The sequence below is a fragment of the Ranitomeya variabilis genome, chromosome 2, assembly GCF_051348905.1.
Source record: "Ranitomeya variabilis isolate aRanVar5 chromosome 2, aRanVar5.hap1, whole genome shotgun sequence".
NCBI lineage: Eukaryota > Metazoa > Chordata > Amphibia > Anura > Dendrobatidae > Ranitomeya > Ranitomeya variabilis.
Window position 1 is genome coordinate 642,432,162 of NC_135233.1, and position 18,586 is coordinate 642,450,747.

Here is an 18,586-nt window from a genome sequence, read left to right on the forward strand (position 1 = left end):
CTGCTGTCCTCGCTCTGCATGTCCTCCTGCCAGCTTGGGTCAGTTACTATGTCATCCACCACCTCGTGTTCCACATCCGCACCCTGCTCCTCCTCCTGACTTTCTGGCAATTGTGTCTCATCATCGTCCACCTCTTGTGACACTTTCCCACCATCGCCTTCGTGTGACCGTGGCTGCTCAAATCTTTGGGCATCGCTAAATGCGATCTCATCTTGCCCCACTTCAAGTTGACCGGCCGAGAGTCCGGAGTCTTTAAAGGGAAAACTGAACAGCTCTTCGGAGTGTCCAAGTGTGGGATCAGTTGTATCGGGGCACTGGGCATGGTGGGAGGAAGGAGGATCAGGGTGAGTAATATGAGGTCCACACTCACAGCTACTGAGACTTGACCGTGTGGAAGACGTGGTGTGGCTAAGTGACTGGAAGCATTATCTGCTATCTAACCAACAACCGTTTCACACTGCTCTGGGTACAATAGTGGTGTGCTGTAGTCACCTAGAAACTGGGACAGGAAGGTCAAGCGAGAAGATGTGGGTCTTTGTTGTGGCCCACTTTCAGCTTGGCCACGGCCTCATCCTCTGCATGCACCATCAGCATCATGTCCACTTCTCCGTCCCTTGCCTTGCCCATTTTTAATGGACTACTGAAATGTTTTAAAAGTTCAATACAAATCTATTCATTTTTGAGAAAACTTATATGTGATCAGTATGCCTGAAAAGCAAGTATTTGGAGACCACAGATAGACTGAGCGTCTGAATGAGATAACAGACTGTTTCAATATGTGGCCTGTTTTTTGGTTTACATTTTTTTATCACAATATACTGCATAGACCAAGGCTAGCAGACAAAAAAGGCAATGTATACCTGCAAAGCTAACATTTTGACACCACAGATACACCAGGCTTCTTGACGGAGATAACAGACAGGCCACATATTGAAACAGTCTGTTATCTTCGTCAGACTCCCGGTGTATCTGTGGTGTCCAAATTCTCGCTTTGCAGGCATACATTTCATTTTTTGGTCTGCTAGCCTTGGCCTATACAGTATTTTGTGGTAAAAAAAATTAAAACCAAAAAACAGGCCACATATTGAAACAGTTTTTTGGTTTTAATTTTTTTTTACCACAAAATACTGTATAGGCCAAGGCTAGCAGACCAAAAAATGAAATGTATGCCTGCAAAGCGAGAATTTGGACACCACAGATACACCGGGAGTCTGACGAAGATAACAGACTGTTTCAATATGTGGCCTGTTTTTTTGTTTTACTTTTTTTTTTACTGCAAAATACTGCATAGACCAAGGCTAGCAGACAAAAAAGGCAATGTATACCTGCAAAGCTAGGATTTTGACACCACAGATACACCAGGCGTCTGAAGGAGATAACAGAATGTTTCAATGTGGCCTGTTTTTGTTTTACATTTTTTTTACTGCAAAATTGTATAGACCAAGGCTAGCAGACAAAAAAAGGCAGTGTATGTCTGCAAAGCGAGGATTTTGACACCACAGATACACCGGGCGTCTGACGGAGATAACAGACTGTTTCAATATGTGGCCTGTTTTTTAGTTTAAATTTTTTTTAACCGCAAAATACTGTATAGACCAAGGCTAGCAGACACAAAAATGCAATGCATGCTTGAAAATTAAGAATTTGGAGACCACAGATAGACCAGGCGTCAGACAGTCAGATAACAAAATGTGGCCTTGATTTTTTTTGGCCCACCAAAATTGTGTCAATAAGTAGGCTATGACACTAAAAAAAAAATTGGAGTACTAAAATTGTTAAATATTTAGCGAAATATGCGATGCGTGTGGCGTACAAATCACAGTGATAAATATAAGAACTGTAGCTAAATATTTAGCTAAATATTTTTGGGCCAGTTACACATTTTTTGGGCAGCAAAATGGAGTCCAAAAATGTTGTAATACACTCCAAAAAATAATATAGTACCAAAAAAAGGCCAGATTTTTCTGCGCACTTTCATGGGACAAATTTTTTATTTTTTTTTAAATTGTTAGATTCTCACGCTCTTGTATTGCAATGACCTGGCTGTAGTCTGCAGTGTGACCAAGCAAATAAATGTAGTAAAAGGGGGCCTGTGGATTGCTTTCTAATAAAATTAGCAGGTATAAGGTGCAAAAAGAATATTGCCACGGATACCTCCAGCTACGTATATATAAAATACGCAGTAGCAGGTAGGAATGGAGCTTTTGCAGGTATGCAGTGAGATCTATATACTCACATACAGTGCCTGCATGCCTTGCACTGATGTGGATATGTGCACATAGACTCCCCTGTCTACCTAGTGCTGCAATCTATGTACCCCCGAATTAGCCCTAAAAAGGACTTTTGGTTTATCAGGATTTGTGGATTGAACACTAGTAGACCCACACTAACTAATAAATGTAAGAATCTGAGCCTATCTCAGCAGCAGCTCTCCCTACACTAGCTGAGTCCGGAGCAGAGCGGCGCCAGGTCTCTTATAGACCTGATGACGCTGTGCGGCCAGCTAATCACTGTAATAGCACAACAAAGATGGCTGCGGTATTACAGTGCATGGCAGACAATCCCTGCATGGTGATTGGAGCTCTAAAATTAAAAAATTAATTTAATTAAAAGGAGGAGACCCGAGCTCCCACCGAATAATCACGGAAATACTCGGTGCTCGCCATGTACACCGAGCATAGTCATACTCGGGCGAGTACCGAATAGTGGCGAGCACGTTCGCTCATCACTAGTAATGAGCTGTGGAATCATAGTGGCAGGTCAGTTTTAGCATTTAGTGAACATGGTAAAAAAAATCCAAAAAACAATTGTGGAATTGCACTTTTTTTTGCAATTTCACTACATTTGGAATTTTGTTCCTGTTTTCCAGTACACAATATGGTAAAATCAATGGTGCCATTCAAAAGTACAACTCGTTCCGCAAAGAACAAGCCCTCACATGGCCATATTGACAGAAAAATGAATGGGCGTGGGAAGAAAGGGAGCAAAAAATGGAAATGCAAAAACAAAAATACCCCTGGTCCTTAAGAGGTTAAATATGCCTTGGAGCACAATTTTTAAACCTTTGGGTGCTCGCTCGTTCATCAGCTCAGTATGACAGACAAAATGCTATCTAAATGAATTGAGGCCTAAGTTTACACCACCTGTTAGAAAGCTAACTGTGAGAGAAAGTAACTTTACCAAAATAATGGCACATTTCTTGACTGGATTAGTTTGATAAATATGTCCAAATGGTTTCATTGTTCATATAAAATCGGATTTTATTCTCTGTTCATCTTTAGTACTTGAAAATAGAAAAAAAATCTTAAAAAGATTCACAAACTATGTAATTTTATTTATTGTTTTTTTTGCTTACATTTCTTTACAATATGGTACATTGTTCACCACCTCTTGGACTCAATAAATATGGTATGCCTTACTGTAAGCTGAATGGCAATTTTCTAAGGCTCCAAAAACACTTATTGAACAATTAAATAGACAAAAGAAATGTACTACTATATAACAGAAAAAGGAATAATGGCATAAAGACTACTGTAAAAAAAAATACACAAACACATTCAGTTAACATGTCAAAAGGAACATTCCAACTTAGTCAAATGTTTGCTATATTCAGTAAAAACTATATAACAGTCTTGGTTATGTAGAAGCACTGCAGTCAATTTCATCGACTTAACTATAATTCCAAGCAATGTACTACACAAATGCTTGCCAAACAGACAAATTACATCTGGGAGAGAAACATACAACTTACGGTAATCCATATTTATTCAAGGTTTTTCCTCCACAAATAATTCCAGAAATTGCAGTAGTTTTGAGGTTAATACACATAGTGTGTTATTTATGCTATAAATGTCACTTTAGCATGTGTCTCATTACATTTATTCTTAGAAAAAAAAAATCCTTTATAAAGAGAACATGAATTTCTGCACAATGTTATGAACGCCAAATGTAAAAACTTAACTGTAAAGAATGTATGAGACAGATAAATGGACTGAATTATTACTATTAAAACCAAACAATCTGTGCTTTATTTAACATATGCCAAGTCAAGCAAATGACGTCTGCAAAAGAGGAAAATGGGAAAACTGGTTTGCTTTCATTAACAATAACACATTACACTTTCAATCCAATAGTTTCTGTTGAAGAAGAATATTATTCAATAATACAAAAAAAAGAAAACAATTAAAGCACAACACATTTAGGGTCATTTACCAAGTGCAGTGCTAATGTACAGTATACAAGAGTGCCTTGGAATATTTTTCAATAATGAACATAAAAGTAACATGGCAGCCAATGACTTCTATGAAAGCTTACCTTGCTACTGCCTCAAAAACCCTTACAACTACTCTCTTCCATTACCTAATAAGTCATTCACTAGACCGCAGTTCTTTAAATGAAGCATTCTGACCACTTTTTAAGTGTAATTCTTAAAGGGGTTGTCTGGGCATAAGTATAAATGACCTAACGTCAAGATAGGTCATCAATAGCAGATTTGTGGGAGTCGAACTCCTGGAACCCCCACTGATCATCTGACATTAGCTCTGGCAGTGGCCAGATGTAAACTATGAGCTGATGATCATTGGGTTGCCAGGAGTCAGACTCCAATTGATATGCTATGGATGACCTATCCATTGGAAAGGTCACCAATGCCCAGACAACCTGTATAAAAGATGGGAGCCAGAAGGTATTCAGGGTAAAGCAGTGTTGTCTCCCAAGTGTGAGAACGGTTTAGAGTACCCATGCTTTGTGCAGCACCACCAGCACTTCCGATGTGGCCCGGCTATTGAACACACTAGATTCTGCAATTAATGCGACCCACTTTGCACTTTGATTAGCCATTAGGTAGGTACACTACCTCATCTCTACTATTGTGTCTTGGAGATTTTTATCCAACCTTATCGCTATCATTGTATCTAAGAGATATTTATGCCACCTTATCTCTATTATTCTATCTCCTATATCTTTATCCTACGTTATCTTTATTAGGGCTCTTTCAGACGTCCATGATTATCGGTCCAGTATTGGATCTCAATGCATGGACTGGCTGCTTGTCTCCCGACCCTGTGACAGCCTCATATAAATAATATGATGCTGATACACTCTGGGCTGGCAGACATGCGGCCAGCCAATGCACTGAGGTCTGAGATTGGACAGATAATCATGGATGTCTGATTGTGTCTTACAATATGCAAAATGATTAGCAGAGAATGGATGAGTATAGCATCCGTATGAATGGCAATTCTGATATGACCTCCAGAAATGACCACGCAAGTGAAATATATGGTTTAATAACAAAGTACAAAAACAATCATCACACACCTTAATTCAGTTGTTGCAGTTCTCCCTACAGTGTAAGTTGCCATTTTACATGACAACACACAAAATGGCATCATGCAAGCTCAATTACAACTACCGTGTTACAAATTGCACAGCACTTTGCAAAGGACCCTCAATATATTTACTGCATAACTGTTATATGACACACAACAATAGCCTCCTCCTCCCATAGCGGAAGGTATTGGGAGCAGAACCCCCATACTAGTTGGAAACAATTATTGCTTGAAGAAAATCAGTTTACTTCCACATCATAAAAAGTGCACTTAAGTGCATGGACAACACATCAAAAATGCAATAGAAAATAGTGCCTGTCTGTATTTGAGTTGCTGTGCAGTATAAAAATAAGTCAATGGCCTCAACAAGTTGAACAATGGTAAGTGCAAAGTGCATCCAACAGTCCCTCTGTCACCTGCACTCAACAGCCATTGCATTCTGTGTCGATAGGGATGGGTCCGCTAAGGTCAACATTACAGCTGCAGTGATGGAACTTGAGGAAGGTGATGATGACATGGTGGCCAGAACTGCGCCTGTGAACAAGAAGACATTTTTAAAGAACAAGAAAAAGTATGGATTTTCAAAATCCATAAATAATTCCAAGGAGTAATGTATGCCATGATATAATTATTTTGAAATCTAATGGAAACAACAATAGTACAAATAAAGAGATAACTAAGTAAAATGATCTATTCTCTTTTAAAAATAGCAAATCTTTTTTTTTTCCGGCAAGAATAACCTGTAAGCATTATTTCAGGTAAAGCATTTCTCTACTTGCAGAGCTTCACTTTCACCTTACCCAAGCAAAACTTAATTTCTTGCATCTCCTAACTAGTAGGGTTCATGTTAAATACATCAGCAACAAATTTAATGAAACAGTACAAAAATCACACATAGGGTAGGTTCACATTTGCGGTTGAGTAAGCAGCGTTTCATACGCAACCGCATCGCATGCAAACACTGCTTTTTTTATCCGCATCAACTTACGCATGACGTATAAAAAAACGCAACGTGTTTGCATGTGTTCGCGTTGTTTATGCGCATGCGTTTGTTATGAAAACATTTTTCAAGGAGAATTTCATTGACACAAGTCACACCCAATGGGTGTGGCTCATGGGATTTCTGTATATAGACCCTTGTGCAAACGCAAGTACTTGCATTCCTATACACTGTAATAAGTTGTTTTGACGCACTCCTTCCGCAAGTGTCCGCATGCATATGGCGGCGGAAATTTGACACCAAAAAATTCTAACATTGTGCGTCAGCTGCGCACCGCGAAAATATGAATGCGTAAGCAAACGCCGGCGAATGCATACAAATGCATGCATCTGCGTCTACAATGTAAAAGATAGGAAATCAAGACGCATGCGGATGTATGTGTCAGAAACGCTGCGGACACAACCACAAATGTGAAACCAGCCATAAGTCATAGAGCATTGATTCCTCACTTATAAAGCAAAAATTCTAAAAATACCATTTAAGAATTTATTGTCCCTCCATGTTGTTGGGTCTCATCGCTCCTATTAGGGACATCTGGAAAATGTGTTCGAAAGGAGTTAATTTAGGCTTGCCATTCACATCTTTCATGTTTCATCAAGAGTTTTCGGACAGCCTTACATCTGTCCTCTCTAAACTATTGTCCTATGCGGGCCTGTATATCTTTGCGGACATAATCTACTAAAGGTCTGGATCCTTTCACTTATTTAATAAAGGAGTTCTCTGGTCTAAAAAGAGAAGTCTGCAGTAATTCCTTGTGTCTGCACACTTGTGAAACCTCCCAGCGTTGTCCACTGTGAGAAGTCAACAATTTCTGAATGGGGAACAGGGGATCTATGCGATATGCCTACTTCTAGGCAGAAGCTGTCTAGTGGGCGAAACCTCGCTCCATACAAGATTATTTAGCGAAGCCTTTCACAGTAGACGGCTGCGCCCTCGCTCCATACACTTGTATAGAGCAAGGCCGACCCACGGCTTCTGCTCGGGAATAGGCATATTGCATACGTAATCCATGTTCTCGGCTCGGAAACCGTTGAATCCTTGCAGCGCAGTGACTGCAAATGTCACAATCCGACTGGCGAGTAACCTGGGACCCGGAGCACCTTTCCTGGCTCTAACACTAGGGGGTGCCCTAGCTCGCCCTGTTCCCCGGGATACTTCAGATGGCGAAGATGGCGCTGCCTCCACCCTTGCCTCATCTCCTAGTACAGCCCTTCGCCAGTCCCCTTCCCCCACCCAGGGAAGAGAGGCGCTACTGTTCACTGCAGTACACCAACCCGACAGACAGGGTAACAAAGACAAGGGTAAACTAAAAACTACACACACACACAAAATATACACTCACATATTACAGAGGTATTCACCAGGGTGTGTAGGGAGGGGGAAGAAAGCAATACAGGGAAGGATAAGGAATTTCCAAGTGTACAAACCAGACAACAGTTGCTAATAAACTTTTCCAGCACTCCTTCTCAAAACCAACATCTCCCACTCCAATGTCATGCAGCAAGTGCTAACTCTGACGACTTGATAATCTAGCCCAGATTTTAAAGGGAAAAAGAAGTGGCTAACCGAGCATAGCTGAATGTAGGAGTTTCCAATATGGCCGATTAACCCCTGTTCTGCAGGAAGAAATAAACACGTTTAATACACTGGAGAAGTGCTTCTTCTCAGTGTAGTAGGAGCAACTAGATGCTGCAGTCTTCTGGCTCTGCTCCGTTGTGGTAACCTCGTGACAGCAAACTTTTCATTTTAGGATAAACGCTTTAAGGATCATCAATCCAATTCCCTCCCATGCTTAAGTAGATATCACTAATTTTAAATTCAGCACTTCTCTACTTCTTTATTCCAAAGTACTCAAGTTTCCATTCCAACAAGGATGAGAAAACATACAGAGCGGGATCCTCAACTAGAGGTCTAATCTCAGCCATTATTTCATGATTTGCACATCATTAGCATGTCTATCAATCTTGTGATTTTGATAATTCCACGACTTTCCCTTTTTGGTGATGCAATTTCAATGTTGAGGAGTTTATATACTGCAATACCACAATATTGTAGCACATAGAGAAAATGGAAGTATCCTAAGTCACCCCCAAAATCCATTTTAAATGAGTTATACAATATTACATTTAAATGGGCTATGCAGCCACTATAACAACCATACTAGCATTGTACCAGTTACTGGTACAGTGCCCGAGAACATACATTTTAATTCATAGGCAAATGAGGAGACTTTACTACACCCTTGGCAAGGCCAAGAGTTTGGTGCAATGTGATGCTTCCTCATTTGCATATTGAGGATATTCCTCTGCTTCTGATTGACAGAGCTTGCTTCCCAAAGTGAGCACTATCTGAATGCCTCCAGCATGTGCTGTAATATCTCTATATACTCTTTTTGCCTAACCCCTGACGAGGAGCTGTGGTATAATCAGACCAAGTTCCAGCAAGGTGAGACACGGCCATTACACAGTACACAGCAGGGGCACATTTATAAGATTATCTCAGCACAGGAACATTTTTTTTTAACACATCCAATTGTGGATGTGTTAAAAGTCTGAAGAAATGTAATTTTTAGCTATACATTGAATACTCAACATGCTTATATATACAGAATAAATACAGGATCAGAAGAATAAAAATAGTTGTGACCACGTGCAATGGACGGGATTTTCGCATGGCTTAATTTACTGGATATTATGTGTGACTATCATCATGAACCGAGTTGTAGGTTAGGGTGGGGGTCTTTTTGTTTTTAAGGGGATAGATATGAGATGTTCATTGTTAGTGACATTTTTGTCACTATTTTGCTCCTTGTAATATCTCTAAAATGCTCAATAAAAATGTATCTGATAAAAAAAAAAAAAGTTGAGTCAAGCAAGTCTCAGGAAAACCTAGGCAATAAACATGCCTTCCGTGAGAAAGCTGAACTTGAGGTGTCATTGAACCTTCCAATAGGACAATTATCACAAGCTTAAAACAAGCATAAGACTCGAAGTGGCCATCACAGTTACCGGACTTGAACCCCATTAAAAATCCAAAGAAGGAGGTTGCAGTATGCAAACCCAAGAATATTGGTGAATTGGAAACCATTGCCCATGAGGAAATAACCCAAATTTATTGCCAGAAGGTAGTGTCTAACTAAACATCACATTTACAGCGGGTCGTAACAGCGAAAGGGTGCCCTACTAAATACTAAAGACACTTGCTATGAAGTGGTTGACTAATTCTGAGGATGTAGTAGTCATCACAAGTGGCATTTTGTGTTGAACTTGGAGAAAACACTCAGTTGTGTTGAGATTTTTACATTTTTCTTGTTTAATTGGTTTATTGCAAACAGAAGAACATTTGTATATTTTTCTAATAAAAACTAATTTGCAATGGAGGCTCTATTATTTTGATAGCAACTGTATATTAGTGCTAAATACCTCTTTCTCTGCTTATGTTATGTTCCTTAGTAGTGATGAGCGAGTGTACTCGTTGCTCGGGTGACCTCCGAGTATTTATGGCTGCTGGGAGATTTAGTTTTCATCCCGGCAGCTGAATGATTTGCGACTACTAGCCTGCTTGATTACATGTGGGAAATCCCTAGAAACCAGGCAACCCCCACATGTACTCAGCCTGGCTAGCAGCTGTAAATCATTCAACTGCAGGGATGATTCTTTAGCACTTATACGTTTTAAATTTACTGATAAAAGGGTACCGATTTTTAGAAAGACCAAGTCACATCTGCCCATAGAATCTATGGAAAAGTGAGGTGAAGAGGAGACTAGCTTCTATTATCTCTTGAATACGATTCACCCGCAGCAGAGAAGAAAATATCCTGCTCCCCAAACTCTCTGCATTCTACCCTCAGAAGCAGCAGCAGTCAAGAGGGGATTGAATTAACGGCATTCAAGGGAGCAAGGAATCCAGCACTCGGGTGCAAAAATCCTTTATCATTAAAGGGAACCTGTCACCCCGTTTTTTCCGTATGAGATAAAAATACTGTTAAATAGGGCCTGAGCTGTGCATTACAATAGTGTAAAAAATAGTGGAAAAATAAGCAAGATCTGGGGGAAGACACCACGCCCATCTGACCAGACCAGCCTGATTGACAGGCGAAAACGGCTACTTTGGTAACGTATTAAGACAGCATAGGTGGGGAATCGGGGTCCACAAAATACACTATTGTAATGCACAGCTCAGGCCCTATTTAACAGTATTTTTATCTCATACGGAAAAAACGGGGTGACAGGTTCCCTTTAACTATGTCTGTCTCTAAATTTGCACCTGCTTTCTCCTTTCTACATACTTTTTTTGGACAACTATTACCATATCTAAGTGAAAAGGAAAAGTCATCTCCTCTTTGGCCACTGATTTTACCTGTGAAGTCACAATGAAGCACAACAATTTAGTGGGCAAGGAGAAGAGGAGGAAGAAGGGAGACAGCCAAATTGTCTTAACTTAGATTGTATTATCGATTAAAGGTAATTTGCTTTATAACCAAATGTAAACTATAAAGTCTGTTTCCAACATAAATAAAAAGTTAGAACAGTGGTGAATCTGTTGTAAAAATTTCAGATTGACTTACAGAGAGAGTGTTTTATCTTACAAAAAGAGTATTTCATCTGGCCATTTAAAAAAATACTGCAAGTCTGCTTGTTAGCTTTGCTCATAAACAGATGATAACCACCACTACTGTTCTGTAGGAGCTGTTGGCAGACCACAGGCACCATTCACTGGTTGCCCATTGTTTTAAATGAAGCAGTAAGAGGGGTTCCACTGTGCCTCCATAAGTCTCTTTATCTGTATGAATGGAAGCACATAAAGCAGAGTTTTCTAACATCGTAAGAATTAAAAGCTGATGATAATGATGAAAAACACATACCTTCCCTTTCTTTCTTCTTAGAATGTTTTCTTCTTCTATCGATGGAAGCTACTTCAGATTTTAATGACACATAGTGTTTCCGAAGTTCTTTAAGTTTTTCCTGAAGAAATGCAATGCGTTCTATGCTTGCCATGTTTTCCAGATCAGCTGAAAACAATATCACATACTGAATAAGCAGATATCAAAAGCAGACATCAAATCGTTTACTATTGTTTATTATTTTCTTTATTAAACAAAATGAGCAGCAATGTTTCATAATTAGAGGACAGAAAATGCTTATACTTTTGGAGGCCAAACAAACACAATAAAATAGCATCACTATAAACACTGATGCGTTTCTGTATGCATCCCACTGAAACTCTGGAGGAGGGGTGAACTCCATCACTTCCTGGGGACTGGAATAATCGATTACATTTTTCTGTCACTTCCATGACAGTTACTTCAGCTGCTTGCTATAAATGCTCCTACCCTGCTTAACTGTATGAAGATAAGACAGCGGGGCAGTGTGTGCCTTCTCTTTGGCTGTCCCTGCTACAGCACCTGTTTTGGACCTCAGACTTAAGAGTTCTTTCTGTTCTCTGAATGCAGCGCTCTGTATAACCCTGCCCACACTCTTGATTGGCAGGTTTCTGTGTATACTCTGCATAGGCAGGAAGCTGACAATCAGAGGTGGGCGGGGTTATGCAGAGCTCATGAAAATGGAGGACTACTGGCTGCAGCAAGTTTACTAGTCTTCTAATGATAATCTCTTGCTGAGAAAACAGTGACTTTATCAAAACTACACTATGCAGCCCAGTAAGTGACACATTGCTGTAATCACGATCTCTGCCCCTACATTATACTGCTCTTAGACAAAGTAGTAAAAACCTGGTGATTGATTCCCTTTAATGTGTGAATGTCACATATCTTGACAAGGGGTTACTCTATCAGTGAAGAGGTGGCCACACAATTTTGGTGAGAACACTGAGCATTTGAAAAAGCAAGCAAGGGAAATGTAGAAACTTTTTCCATGCACTAAATCCCCAAACTCAGGCTCCACATAAAGAACATCCCATATTAACTTCTACTAGATGAAAATCAAGATAACTTCTTGTTAGCCTACTCAAAAGGTGCATTTAATTATAAAGCTACTGTACTTGTCACAATCTAAAGTACACTACATTAATAATAAAAAATATATATACATACATAACTGGAAACTCCACTTGTACACTTTAGGTAAACAATCACTATATTCCTTCTGAAAAGATTCTCTTTCTTTGTGTTTCACATATTTTTCTTGTGCAGCCAATCCAGATGACATTTTGGTATGTTTTGATGCTACACTAGAACATGACTTTGAAGTCTGAAGTTCACCAGCGGAAAAGTCTTCACTATCACTGGTATTAGCTGAAAAAAAAAAAAAGGATACAAATAATTGTGCTTGTTAATGTGCTATAGCCTTCTTCTCATACCCCTCGCTTGGCCCCCATAAAATAATAAAGCCTATACTCACTCCAGCTGGTGCTTTCCCTGCAGTGTCGGCACTAGCGGTCCTGGGGCTCCCATGCGGTTGTTGTGACATGTGATGACAGCGCCCAATCAGCGCTGGCGTCACTGTCCCCGCCTCTTGTCCAATTGAGCAGGAAGAACAAGTCCAAGATCAGCTGCAGCCCAGGCTTCCTCTTCTTGCTCGATTTTTTGAAGGCGGAGGCAGTGACACCAGTGCTGAGTGGGCGCTGGTGTCAAAACAACCGCACGAGGGCCCTGGGACCGCCAGTGCCGACACCACGGGAACAAAGCCAGCAAGAGAGGTGCCAACCATTTTGATAAAGAAGGGGTTGTCCTAGTAACGGACAACCCCTTTAACTCTAGCACCACCTATTGGATATAGCAATACTAAAAGTAAATCGACCCTTTAAACGAGCCTTGCCACATGACTTAAGATAAGAAGCCAAACTGAAAAATCCATTTCCAAACATGTTTTGGGGTGTTTGCTCCTCTTCAGTGCAAAGCAAGAGACTTGATTTAACTATGTGAGGCCTCTTACTAGGGAGGTAAGGGTAAATGTTTCTCCTTGTAGAAAGTGCCAAGCCAGCGTAAGGCAATCACCCTGAAAAAAAAAGTCTGCAAATGGAGTTTCTGATTTGACTTCTTATCCTAAGTCAGGGATGTCCAACTCAAGGAGGGCCAAAGCTAAAACCATGGACAAAGTCGCAAGCCAACCTTTATATTTATTAAAAGTTTTACCTTATCATTAACTATAACAATGAACTTTTTCATATGGAAACAAACATAAAAGGGGTTGTTCCATGAACAAAGTACATTTTACTTAATAGATCTTAGAATAAAATAATGGAATAGGTTATGTAAGAGCAGTAAAAAGCATATGGCCCAATAATCTAGTTTAAATATGTAATAACAAAGGTTAAAAAAAACTTGAATAATACAGATAGCAAACAAAAGTGTCCCCAAACACAGTATGATACCCCCACAGTGAATTGTTCCACAGTACCTTCCACGCACATGATATGATGACCCTACTGTACCCCCCTTCCTCAACCCCCCAACAAAGAATGGTGACTCCCATCACAATAAGATTCTCCAACTGTACTCCCCACCCAGCCCTTCATACAGTATAGTAGCCACAAAAAGTGCTCCATACAGTATAATAGCCCCACATAGTCCTCCATACAGTATAATGGCCACAAAAATTGCTCCATACAGTACTGTGGCCCCCACATAGTCCTCTATAGAGTGTAACTAGGCCCTGCATTGCCTTCCATACAGTATAAAGGCCCCAAATAGTGCTCCATACAGTATAATGGGCCCAATATAGTGCTCCCTACAATATAATGACGTCACATAGTGTTCAATAAAGTATAATGGGCCCAATACAGTATAATGGCCTCACAGTGCTCCATACAGTGTAATGGGCCCCACATAGTAAAGCTGTGGAGATGATAAGCCAAACTTCCTCAATTTACCTTACTCCCTACTCCAACTCTGACCCCACAGCACTGCTTCACTACTGAGCATGTACATAAAGTGCAGCACAGATTCGGGTCAACTAAAATCCCAGATCCTTAGATCATGAACAGAACAGACATTTATAGGACACTTTATAACTTTCCCAAATTCTCATGAAAAAATTTACAGCACATCCTGTACTGAACTGCTGTACCCAATTTATTACATATTTTAGGAGTCGGGAGTCCATTTTATACCAACTACACCAAAATGGACACGAGCTATAGTGCTTCATATAGTATAATTGTTACGGAACTGCAACACAGAACTAGAATAGAAGGGGGGAAAACTGACCCTGCACTGAGACTAGGCTGATACCCTACGATGGAGTGGGCGACCCATTCCTTGCGAATAGACCCACCGACGATCCTAGGTTAAACTCAAGCAAAGACCTATAGACAGGGTGAAAGAGGTCCCTGAAAGATCTAAGGACTGGGTATAAAAACAGGTCACCTCCTAATAGAAAACACCGAGACGGTTGCAGAAACCAACTGAAAATAGAAACTAAGGATAGCAGAACCAGAGGTCCCAGAACTGCACAATATCAAACACAGAAAGCTATCAAAGCACCTAGCCAGAACTCTAGCGGATTAACACTGTTGTCCAGCAAGGAATAGGAAGCAGGTGCTGGGTAATAAAGGGTGATACAATCACCTGACCTAAGACAACCCAGCACCAGGGGAAAAAGACCAGCAGCCAGAAAACCACAACAAGATGGCGGATTGTCAAAAAACAAAACAGATTCTAACAATAATAGCCCCACATACTGCTCCATATAGTATAATAGACACCACATAGTACTCCATACAGTATAGAGGGCAGCATATAGTGCTCCATAGCGTATAATGGCCCCACATTGTGCTCCATACAGTATAATGAGCCCTATATAGTGCTTCATACAATATAATGGGCATCACATTTAAAAAAAAAACCCTCTCCTCTGCCTGTTACCCCGATGCTCTGGTCTCTTTATGGTATAATCAGATCCTCTGAACATCTCGGTACAGTGGGCGCGTTGTAATAATGTCATCATGCATTGCGTTTAGGTGTCAGAGAGGGAATGAATGGAGGAGGAGCATCAGTTGATACTTGCTCCTCCATCATTGCTTTCAACTGTATAGACATCTAGGATGCCGATATAGTTGAAAGTGCGATACAGGGTGAAAGTGCGATGTCGGGCGGGAGGGGAGAACTGCCTGGCATTGCGAGACAAATATACTCACTCTGAGGGTCTGATTTGGCTCGCGGGCCAGAGTTTCATATATGTGTCCCAACTCATGTGGTAAGGTTCATTGAAGGGTCAATATTGACTATTAGGAATCTTACATCCAATAGGTGGCACTAGAGTTCCAGTCCTTTTCCTGTCTGAAGAGGCCATTTTCAAATTTAAATTCCCAGAGGAGCATTGCATGACCTATAAGTCTCCTAAAGCTGGCTTCGCACTCTCCACAAGGAGAAATATGCCACCTTAAACTCTATTATTGTATTTCATCAGGACACTAAATATTTCATCCACAATTGAACCTCTGAGGCAACCAACCAAAATAGCACTGTAAATGTGGTTGGACCTGACAAAGAAAAACAAAGGTCTACTTGTGATTGCAAAATAAAGAGACTCCAGATCCACGAACTGTGATTCTTTATTCACATAAGCAATTCGGAAGACATACACAGTCAGCGATAAAAATACACATGACCCGCATCAACGCGTTTCAGGTGTCTGCGCACTCATGATGCATAGTTTTGGAAAGTGACCTCTTATGTTGTCTATCCGGTGAACACATAAGTGCACTAATTAGCTTAGCTCATTAAAATCTGTTACAGTGTGCACGTGATATAAAAACAACATAAAATATATAGAAATAAAAACACTTTGCCAATTTGATGTTAGATGGCTAAACATTTTTATCACATATTTCTAGCAAAAAGTAAACTTAAATAAACTTACTCATTTTCCTCTTATGAGTCATTGACTTGTGGTTTCGTTTTAGCTTCTTTACACTACAATTTCCCATATGATCTCCATTATCTTCAGTTAGTCTTTTTTGACCTAGTTGTAAAAGAAGGTAGAAATAAACGTAACAATTTAATGGATCAAAATCATATATGCTTAGATTCGTTCTTGATACAACTGTATAGTACTTATTATTATACCCGTGTAACCAAACGCCATTAATGTCCCCATTACTCCCAGGACCAGCGCCACTTCTTCTGTGGGCCTGACGCAGGAGTTTCCTGTGTCCACATGTCATCACCATTGGGTGAGAAGGCTTGCTATCAGCTTTTTCCAATAGGTAAGCTAGCCCTCCTTCTCTGACACAGCCAGTGACCGGAGAAGTTAGGCTAGGGTCACATTGCGTTAGGGCAATCCGTTTAGCGCTAAGCGCTAGCAGATTGCGCTAACGCAATGTCTTTTTCGGGGTCGCGTTAATTAAACGTCCCCGCTAGCGCAGATCCCCGATCTGCGAGAGCGGGGAACGGACCTCGGGCGCGCCGCGGACGCTGCAAGCAGCGTCCGAGGCGCGCTACAAAACACCGGCACATCACTAGCGCGTGCCGAAAATGACACGCGCTAGCAAGGCGCTTTAACATTGCGGGCAATGGGAGTGCTAACGGACGCGCTCAGCCATAAACGCAATATGACCCTAGCCTTACCCATGCACAGATGTGCTCTCACATAACAGGCTATGAAGGAAAATGCAACCGACGCCATGCAACTGTCCAATCCATGTGCAGGGAAAAATTACACAATGTTTCTTTCGTTTTTTAATTTACCATCACTATCACTATATGGTAAAACTGACAAGGCAATATGACTTCCCAGGTCAGTACGAGTACGCAGATACCAAACACGTATAGTTTTTCTTTTATTTAACTGGTGGAAAAAAAATATGTAAGAAAAAAAACCTTTGTTTATGTCATAATTTTTCAAGATCTGCAAAGCTTTCAATTTTCAGGATATGGGGATATGTGATGGTTTCTTTTGGTGCCCCGAGCTGACGTTTTTACTGATATTTTGAGGTGGATGCAATGTTTTAATCGCTTCTTAAAGGATTTTATTGCAATGTTGCTGTGGCCAAAAAAGCGTAATTCTGGTGTGTGTGTTTTTCATTTGCAATCGGATGAATTAAAATGCAGCGATACCAAATACAGTGGGTACGGAAAGTATTCAGACCCCTTTAAAAATTTCACTCTGTTTCATTGCAGCCATTTAGTAAATTCAAAAAAGTTGATTTTTTTTTCACATTAATGTACACTCTCAAGATGGGGTGCAGAGTGTACATTAATGAGAAAAAAATGACCTTTTTTGAATTTTCCAAATGGCTGTAATGAAACAAATAGTGAAAAATTTAAAGGGGTCTGATTACTTTCCGTACCCACATGTGTATTTTTTTTTATTATTATTTTAAATGGGGGTGATGTGAACTTTTCTGGGGGGTATATGTTTTCTTTTTTTTTTACGTTTTACTGTACAGTAATCAATGGTCCTCTTAAGGGAACTTGAATGTGCAATTGTCTGATAGCTTATGCTATACATAGCTGTGCATCTGCACTGAATCAGCACTGCTATACACTGTGTGCAGAATTATTAGGCAAGTTGTATTTTGATCACATGATACTTTTTATACATGATGTCCTTCTCCAAGCTGTTCAGGCTTGAGAGCCAACTACCAATTAAGTAAATCAGGTGATGTGCATCTCTGTAATGAGGAGGGATGGTGTCTAATGACATCAAAACCCTATATAAGGTGTGCTTAATTATTAGGCAACTTCCTTTCCTTTGGAAAAATGGGTCAGAAGAGAGATTTGACAGGCTCTGAAAAGTCCAAAATTGTGAGATTTCTTGCAGGGGGATGCAGCAGTCTTGAAATTGACAAACTTTTGAAGCGTGACTACAGAACAATCAAGCGCTTCATGGCAAATAGCCAACAGGGTCGCAAGAAGCGTGTTGGGCAAAAAAGGCGCAAAATAACTGCCCATGAATTGAGGAAAATCAAGCGTGAAGCTGCCAAGATGCCACTTGCCACCAGTTTTGCCATATTTCAGAGCTGCAACGTTACTGGAGTAACAAAAAGCACAAGGTGTGCGATACTCAGGGACATGGCCAAGGTAAGGAAGGCTGAAAAACGACAACCTTTGAACAAGAAACATAAGATAAAAAGTCAAGACTGGGCCAAGAAATATCTTAAGACTGACTTTTCAAAGGTTTTATGGACTGATGAAATGAGAGTGACTCGATGGGCCAGATGGATGGGCCAGAGGCTGGATCAGTAAAGGGCAGAGAGCTCCACTCCGACTCAGACGCCAGCAAGGTGGAGGTGGGGTACTGGTATTATCAAAGATGAACTTGTGGGACCTTTTCGGGATGAGGATGGAGTGAAG

At 40.5% G+C, this 18,586-nt stretch overlaps 1 protein-coding gene across 1 annotated transcript in view; it reads right to left on the bottom strand.

Annotated features, from left to right (window-relative positions):
- Positions 1-3,321: 3,321 nt before the first annotated feature.
- The window catches only part of ARID4B (AT-rich interaction domain 4B), a 367,662-nt gene continuing 352,397 nt past the window's right edge, over positions 3,322-18,586 (bottom strand). The window contains exons 21-24 of the mRNA XM_077289130.1: positions 16,152-16,253; positions 12,383-12,583; positions 11,195-11,341; positions 3,322-5,864 (exon numbers count right to left, since the gene is read on the bottom strand). Coding sequence (XP_077145245.1) covers positions 5,743-5,864; positions 11,195-11,341; positions 12,383-12,583; positions 16,152-16,253 — 572 coding nt within the window. The 3' untranslated portion in view covers positions 3,322-5,742. The remainder of the gene's footprint in view (positions 5,865-11,194; positions 11,342-12,382; positions 12,584-16,151; positions 16,254-18,586) is intronic.